Source organism: Tachysurus vachellii, chromosome 10 (assembly GCF_030014155.1).
Source record: "Tachysurus vachellii isolate PV-2020 chromosome 10, HZAU_Pvac_v1, whole genome shotgun sequence".
NCBI classification, from domain to species: Eukaryota; Metazoa; Chordata; class Actinopteri; order Siluriformes; family Bagridae; genus Tachysurus; species Tachysurus vachellii.
The window spans coordinates 26,502,080-26,511,111 of record NC_083469.1 but is presented as its reverse complement, the minus strand read 5'-3'; the positions used below and the strand labels follow the sequence as shown (position 1 = coordinate 26,511,111).

The 9,032-nt window shown below is 39.8% G+C and overlaps 1 protein-coding gene across 5 annotated transcripts in view; it reads right to left on the bottom strand.

The window, feature by feature from the left end:
* Window positions 1-758: 758 nt before the first annotated feature.
* nrxn3a (neurexin 3a) overlaps window positions 759-9,032 on the bottom strand; it is a 291,045-nt gene continuing 282,771 nt past the window's right edge. For 3 of the 5 annotated variants that reach the window (XM_060880486.1, XM_060880484.1, XM_060880485.1), the window contains one exon: window positions 759-1,738. In XM_060880486.1, the coding sequence (XP_060736469.1) occupies window positions 1,437-1,738 (302 nt within the window). In that variant the 3' untranslated portion in view covers window positions 759-1,436. Of the gene's footprint in view, window positions 2,381-9,032 lie in introns of all 5 variants that reach the window. The other 2 variants (XM_060880483.1, XM_060880482.1) reach the window with 2 other exon arrangements.

Sequence of the window (9,032 nt, the reverse complement as noted above, 5' to 3'; positions counted from 1 at the left end):
GATATCTAATAAAATATGTAAACAAACCCTTGTTTTTTTTTTTTTTTTATTCTTCGACGTTTTTGTCGTCTGACACAGTCGACAGCCGTGACAACAGATAGAATTCACACTTTTCACGTTAGGTTTATTTTTCCGTATAGACATCCGTAACAGCGTTATAGTAGGAGTGTCGGAGTGACACCAGACAGCTTTTTATAAAAAAAGAGAACAAGAGGAAGTGGACCAACATACATCATGATCGCAAAAAAGATTCGGCCGCGGAGGAAACGTGACGTTCTTGTGGATTGGTTCGGCGTCGTCACGTAACGTCACGTCACGTCACGTCACGTCATGTCAGGAGGAGGAAAAAAAAACAAAAACAAAGCAAAAAAAACAAACAAAAAAAAAACTAGGAGTAGATGTGTGTGTGTGTGTGTGTGTGTGTGATGGATGGAGTGGTCTGGCAGATCTGCTCAGCCTCAGCCGAACATCATACTGTACATCGTAGTGTAAAGATGGCATGCATTACAATCAGTCGCTTTACTGAGACAAAGATAAAATGCACCACTTCGCTCGAATCCACAAAATAATCCATGTTTTTTTTTTTTTTTTACGTTTCGTTTTTTTTCCACAGTCGGTTTGCAAAATCCGAATCGTTTGGTCGAGTTTGGAATAAGAGGTGCTGGGAAAGCGTCAAGTCGGCCGTCCTGGCTCGTCTGATTGTGTTTACTACATCAATTTTTCACTCTTCTTTTTTCTCTCTCTCACTCTTTCTCTCTCTCTTTTTTTTTTTTTTTTTTTTTTTTTTTTGAGAGCCAAAAAAAAAAAAAATTGACACAACATATAATGTATAAACAATACAAATCTTTCATAGTTATTTATATAGAGATTTTTTTTTTTGGCAAGAGTCCTTCGTTCTCATTCACACAATATACATATATATATTTATACGTATTTATATATATCTTGTCCATCTCTTAGAACACGGTGCGTCGCTCACATGCTTTTGCGAAAGCCACGATCCTTTTCCTTTTCCTTTTCCTCCTCGCTCTCTCACTCTGTCTCTCTCACAGGCAAAAGATTTTTTTTCTTTTACAGGATTTAAAAAAAAAATGCCAAGGATCACATACCTGTTTAAGAGTCTTTTTTTTTTTTAGGATAAGGATGTAGCTGTGAAGTTTTCTACACTGATAACGCCGTCGACCGGATCGAAGAATAAAGGTCACTAATGTCGCTATTTACCATCAAGGTTTGCTTACACAATAGTGTGCTTTATATTACAGTTGGTGTGAGAGCTCAGTGCCTCGGCACAGTGCCAAAATGAAAATCTTTCTCTCTCTCTCTCTCTCTCTCTCTCTCTCTCTCGCTCTCTCTCGCTCTCTCTCTCGTCTCTCTCTCTCTTCGTCAGCGCAGCTCCTGATACACCTCGTCGTCACCCGTTTCACCGTCTCACATTTTCACACATAATATTCCTTGTCCTTGTTTTTCTGTTTCTTGTTGCTGCCTTTGGAGCCGTGCTGCTTGTCCTTCATGACCGTGCCGTTGCTCTGCGCCGAGTTGGTTATGTAATTGCGGCTCTCGTCCACCTGGTACGACCCCTCGTCCCTGTTTCTGTACTTATACATGGCGTACAGGAGGATGAGGATGCACAAAGCGGCAGCAGCAACAATCCCGACGACCATTCCAGTGGTGCTGCTAGATTCCCGGACGACCTCGGAGGCCCCGGGAATGCGCCTGACGCCCGGCTCCGTGGGGATCGCTGTGGGTACATTACGGAACATGGGGGAGGTTATTAACGGGCTCTTCGGCTTTTTGCGGTTAACGTCATAGGATGTGGGCAATGGACGCAAGACTATGTCGGGTTGGGGTTTAAGCTCTCGGTTATTCATTTTGCCCGCAGGCCATTTGGGCGGCGCCACGGCGGCGGAGGTGGTGGTGGTGGTGGTGGTGGAGCGGCTCGGATTGGGGGGAAATGATGCGGTAGTAGTAGTCCTACCGTGCTCGGAGGCTTTGTTGGGTCTAAAGTCCTTGACTTCCCACTTAGGCGCGTGAGCTTTGTAGCCACCTTCAAAGGCCGACGTGGATAAGGTCTTATCTGTGACCAAGGAGAAGGTGGTGTAAACATCTTCATCATCAGTAGGGGGCAGGTTAGAGTCATACGATTCCCCAGAGCCATACCCAGAAACCAAGCCATCATCATCATCATCATCATCATCATCATCATCATCATCACCATCATCACAATCATCGCTGCCTTGGTCCGACAAGCAGGGCAGGCCCGCCTCAGTGGACATGGACAGGGACTCTTTGGTGGTCTCAATAATGGTGAGGGGGGGACGGAGGGTTGGGGGGGGAGGGATGAAGGGTGCACGTGTAGCTACGGGAGGGAGTACTAGGGGATCTAATTCACCTCCTAGGATGGAGAAGAAATAAGACATTTATATCAGGAGGCGTTTCAAAGCATCTGGAAAACACCGACATTCAGGAAAATCAGACGAAGCAACTGAACGCAAAGCAAAGGATCTCAAGAACAAACAAAAAAGCAAATAAAGAAACAAACAAACAAACTGATAAAACAAAATCGACTCAGCTCTGAGAGGTCTGCAGGAGAGAGCCAGGTTCTGCGTTTGTAACATTTTATAAGGCATTATTTCTTATAATTATTTCATGAAAAGGAATTACAGCAATGTTTATAGTGCATTTATAAATGACTCCTAATATGCATCATAAACGCAAAAAGTCATTCGTTTGATGTGTGGTGCATTTAGCTGTAAACACTAAACCGCCAAAAATGTTCCGTATTCTGACTAAAGACAGGTCTTAAGGCTCAGTTTCTCTGGTGTTATAGCATGTTATAAAAACTACTACAGCGTTCTACAGTGTATCATGACAATGAGTCATTAGGCATAATAAAGACAGCTACGGTGTAAAAATCTAACGCATTTTCATGAATAATTCTAATCAGTGTTTATAAGGCCTTATAAACGCAGGGACGTCGTTAAAGCTCGTCTGAACTTGGTGCGAAAATAAATTGAAATTTATTCTGATTATTTGTCCATCCGATGTCTTGCCACCGGGACAGAAGATCAGGAAGGACAAAAGATCTTCCTTTACACACAAAGCAGAGAGCAGTGTGCTTGAGGAAAGGTTCAGGAGATCCTGCAGGATTTGGATGTAATCTATCTGAGGGTTGCTCTGGCTCTCCGACTGCTCCTCTGGGTCTTGTGCCTGGTTTTAAACGGCCTTGGAATGGCAGGGTCTGTCTCTCAACCACCAGCGCCAACGCCTGGACTGTCTCCAAGCTCACGGCCCGAACATCTGTCTAAACGCATTGTTCTGAAGAGCATCGCAGCGGATTCTCAGAGTATCACCTAAAGAACAGCTTCACTGTTCGTAGTTTTACAGACAGATATTTTATTGTGATTTTATAAATTAGATGCATTTTGTGCTGCAACTTAAATCCCATGATGCCAAGCACACGATGTGGCCTATTACGCCCCTTTTCCACCGAGGCAGTTTGAGTGCTGGTTCGGAGCCTAATTTAGAACCAGTCCTTTCTTTTTCGACACCCAAAGCACCGGCTCTGAACCAAGAAAAGTGGTTCTTAAGTAGCACCAAAACGTTGCTGGTCTAAACTTAAGAACCGCTTGTGTCAGGGGCTGTGGGCGGGGCTGTGGGCGGGGCTACTGTTAGCGCATTTGATAATGTACCTTAAGTATACTAATGTTTAATACACTTTTACTTTACCGCGATATGATACATTATCAGCACACATGATAGTAGGTAGCTACATGCTAAGGCTAACTTTTTTCTGTGTTAATGATAAAATAACGTTATGTACTTTCTCCATTACAACCTCCGTTTATACAGATTACATGGAGCTGCACGTACACGTTGGATTCGCTGCGTTTGGGTGTTAATGTAGGTTCACAAAGCCATGAGCATTAACAGTAAAGCAACAAACGCCATTGTTGATGTGTTTATGTTTGTCGCTGCTGCGCTAACGTTGCTAAGAATTGTGACACGTATACAGTGACGTCAGACTCGGCTCTGTGATGCTCTCTAACCGATGGAAAGGCAAACCGGTTCTTAGAAGGTTCGCCAGTGGAACCAACATTGAACCAGCACCAGTGCTAGCTCTGAACCAGCACCAGGGTCTTTTTGGTGGAAAAGGGGTAAAAGAGACTCTGGGTTGTTCATTGGAGAATCAGGGTTCAAGCCCCAGCACTGCCAAGCTGCCACTGTTGGGCCCTTGAGCAAGGCCATTAAACCTCTCTGCTCCAGGGTCACTGTATCATATCTGTTAGCAGGTAGAACCTAGAAAGTTCTATGAGCACCACATAATGCTGAACATCCTTCTTTTTAATCTTGAATAATTCAATTCATTTCATTCATTTAAACTCTATTAAGGTTACAAAACTTGAACCCCATTTTTTAGAGTTTGAACCTTTTGTGAAACCTACAGGAAATAAACCGCTCTCCAATTTATCATTCATGACAAAAATCACGCAATGTTCCTGTTATTCCCTCATCGTTACGTAACAGGTTTCATTCTGGTCCTTTAGAGAATTCCCAGTTTAGGCAAACAATCAGCATTTCCTTGTTTTTGTTGATAAGTTAAAAGTAATTTCTTCCTGTTAAAAATCAAGCTCCGGTCTTTAAACCTCTTGCGTGACAGAAATGTTGATCTGTCGTGTTTTAGGTGAAGTTTTTTAAACACCTCGAAGTTAGAAAACGAAATCTGTGTGCACGCTAAATACTCGCCGGGATACGGATCTCTGTGTTCGAGAAATCTTTTTGATTACAAAAATTAATCTGCTGCTAAAAAAAATAAATAAATACGCAGTCCTTAGTGGAGCATACGGCGAGCCAGCTGGAAACCTAACGCACGCTTTAAATATCTCCAGATACAGGTTCGCTTCCTTAATACTGTCACGAAGACTTAGCCGTCTGCTGTTAAGACTTTATCGGCAAATGAAAATCTGATCTGAGCAGAAAGCTGATTAACACTAAGAACTTTGGTGTAGCTTTGTGGAGGTAATGGGGGATTAATTAGCTCCTCAGACGTATCATATCACCACACGCAATTTGTTTCTTCTGCGTGTTTCATAACTGCAGCCGCATGCAAACACGGTCACGTGGGAATCAGGCCGCGATGAAGAAACCACTCGCATGCAGAAATTCTGCCGAATAAACCCTTAATCTGTGTGATGGCCATCTATCGACGTCATCCTGATACGGTGTCACCGGTGATAATGACCCACTACATAAATAATAGAAAATGTTTAAAATTGTAGAACAAATTGGAGAATTGTTTTTTTTTTTCCAGAGTATCATTCATTTCATTATAGAAATTACACACCCTTCTTCTCAGCGGTCCCTTTTCATACAAAGCCAGATTATTCGCTTATTTATTTAATTTTCTGTCTGTCGTTTTTTTGTTGGAACGGAGAGAGAGAATCCTGCCATTCCGGAGATAAATGGAAATAAATAAATTAAAAAAAAAAAAAAAAAAAAAAAAAAAAAAACATTTTCAGCATTAAAAGTTTAAATAACTTAAAGGCAAATATCCAAATATTCATCCAGAAAATCTTATTTGAAAAAAAAAAAAAGGAAATAAAATAAAATAAAATAAAAGTCAATTTACTTAACTGCAGTTTTAGAATAAAAAAGGCAAAATATAAATAAAGGGAAAAACAATTTTTAAAAAGCGACTATTTTAGCAAAACTACTATTCACAGACAAGCACAATCTAAATAAATAATAACATTTTACTGCACAAAAAAATAAAAAAAATGTAAAAAATTAAAGGCTTTCAGATAAACATAAAACGAATAATTGAAGGAAAAAATAAGCATACCAGATTTTTGTTAACTTACATCAACAAATTGCCCGCATGATTTTGGCATGAAGAAAAAATGCACAAAAGAAAGTTGTGTAAGAATGTCCTTGGACAAGATTTTTTTTTTCTCTCTTGTGAAAAGAAAATTTACTAGCCACTGTATTTCTTGATAAATATAATCTTCAGACATGAGTATACAGGGAGGCAACAACACATACATCCACACCACATAACATGAAAAATAAACTTCACCATTATTCTGTTTTGTTTTTTTTCTTTGTTAAAATACAAAATCTGTACATATTTGAGCCTTGGATTTGAGATATATATATATTTATTTATTCATTTATTTATATATATAGCATTTTTAATAAATATCTACATTCTAGTAATTAAACTTTTTGCTTGGATTGATTTCGTAATCGTAAATTCTGAATGGATGGATGACTGTACATATTTTGCCATAGCTAAGGGGAAGAAAGGAGAAGGAGGAGGAGGAGGAGGAAGAGGAAGGTGGGTGGGTGGGTGGGTGGGTGAGGAAGGTTTTGGACCTATGAACATACTACATAGGAGATGATAATGATGGGGGTGATTGTGTAAGTCAGTTGCCATGTCCATGTAAAGGCAGTACGAAGCGGTCGGGCGGCATTAGAGCTTTTGGCTGTAAGGAAGGGATGGGGATATACAAACAATGAGCATATACATGCCCATCTACGAAAAAAGAACAAAACTCTAACACTGACAATCTGACAAACCCTAAACTGCAACTTCTTCGCCATGCCGTTTTAAAAATTAAAAAAGACAAATAACAGATTCAATGTCAATTGTTTATCAAGATCGCTGGCAGAATTTGAAGAAAAACAAACCACACTGAGATGTGGAACATTTTCACCGACATTCATATGTGCTGCTGTCTGGATGCAGATCAATCACTCATTTTATATATATATATATATATATATATATATATATATATATATATATATATATATATATATATATATATATATATATAAAATTTTGGTATTTGAATAATGAAATTTTAATTTTCATATTTTTTATTTACAACTTTTTTTAATTATTATTATTTTATTATTATAATAATTATTTATTTATTTACATGCACATAGAGTATTCGATGAAGTAGCTCCAAATCTGAAATCAAAAAAAAAAATTCTAATTTTTATTTACATCTTTCGTATGTTTGAAACACTGCTATTTAAAAAAATAAATAAATAAAAAATAAACAACACATAATTTATTTTATGTGTAAAAAAAAAAAAAATCAGACAAAAAAAAAAAAAAAAGCAAAGCAATTTGAACTTTCACTTTCACACACTACAACCAGATGCACAAACTATTCAAAAAACGGACACAGTCGAGAGCCGGACAGCCGACGCGCATGTTTAGTGCGCAGCCGACTGCCGACTCTGTCATGTGACCCGGAAGACAAAGTCTATCTGTCGTTGTTAGTCTTAAACACGTAAACAGGCGTGCAGTCTGGATGTACGTCAAAGAGAGAGGAAAATTGGGCTGAAAATGGGTTAATTTTGTACTGCAAGATGTCGTTGATGCATGCTTAAAGTAAGTTGCATTTAGGGAGAGTAGACAAACAACAGAGCAAGCGGCGTTCAGGTACGACATTAAACACGAAGAAAGAGAGAGAGAGAGAGAGAGAGAGAGAGAGAGAGAGAGAGTCCGGTGGAGCCAAGGCCTGTAGGTGACAAAGCCACTCCAGCACTGTTTACCTTTTAACCGCTGCTAAGATCCAAATGAGTTGGAGTTGATTGCTGTCACGTTTTGTTTTGTGTTAACGCTTTGAGACGTGAGCTGAGAAGGTGACTGTCATTCACACCTACAGACTTTGCTTCAAAAGAAAACTGTACATTAGATATAATCAGAATTCCACAAGAGGCCAGAGGACTTCAAAAACTCACCGATCAGTAAAATTCATTCATAAGAAATAAAAAAATGATCTTTTGGCTTTGAGCTACTTGAGAACCTTTACGATGATTTCTGTCTATTTTTGATCTGCTTACTGTACATGAAACGTTCTGGAATAATCGGTGAAGATCGCTGGTCCTGAAGATGTCGTTAAGTTACAGCTGGACCCTGACACCGGAGACTCCTTCCATAAGAATAAAATGGAATGAAACCTATTCAAACAAGAGCATCGATCCAGCTGCTGTTATAGAAAACTAATCAACACCAAGCATTCGGACCAATCGCAAGCCAGAACCATCTGATACCACGACATGTTTAACAATTCCTGTCTGTATTAAATGAAGCATGGTGGTGGAAGTATCATTAAAGATCGTAGTTACTCTCGACCTCTTGGTTATTTCTCCGACTGATCCCCTCTTCACACGTCTGTGTTAAAACCTACAGACTAAAGAATTCCATCGTTACTGTGATTACATACGGAAATAAACTATTATTTATTTGTTCTATCGAGGTCATGTGACAATTGAACCGCAACACATTTAACTAGTGACTTCTAAAGGTAGCTGCTCACATGGTTTCACGACGCTGGAGAAAAAAACCCTTACATTTTTTACTTCGGTCAGTGTCGATGAGGTAAAAAAACTCTAAACGTAATTCTCGCAGTTTCCTGAAATCATTTCTCGCTCCTTTCATCAGGTGTAAGTGCAGATCTGGCTGTTAAATCTTATCTGTAGCCGGATACAGAGGGGTAAATTAAGCAGAACCTGCGCTGTTGATCAGCCACCTGCTGACACGTGATAAGAACAAGCGCTGCTGCACAGGATGGAGCCAAACAACACGCTCTCCTCCATCTCTCCATCACCTCCCTCATTCCCTCTCATCCTGACTTTTATCTGCACTTTATACGATTTAAAGGCGTTTAATTGTATGAAGGCCTTTACCTGAGCGATCAGCGTGGGGCAAAAACACTCACTTCTAAACACACTTCCCAGTGTAACAACGTCGGGGTCTGAGTTTACCAAATCACGCCATCTAGTGTTCAGAGCAAGATATGTTGAGGACTGATATAAGGGTCATCTATCTATCTATCTATCTATCTATCTATCTATCTATCTATCTATCTATCTATCTGTCTGTCTGTCTGTCTGTCTGTCTGTCTGTCTGTCTGTCTATCTATCTATCCGTCTGTCTGTCTGTCTGTCTGCCTGTCTGTCTGTCTGTCTGTCTGTCTGTCTGTCTGTCTATCTATCTGTCTGTCTATCTGTCT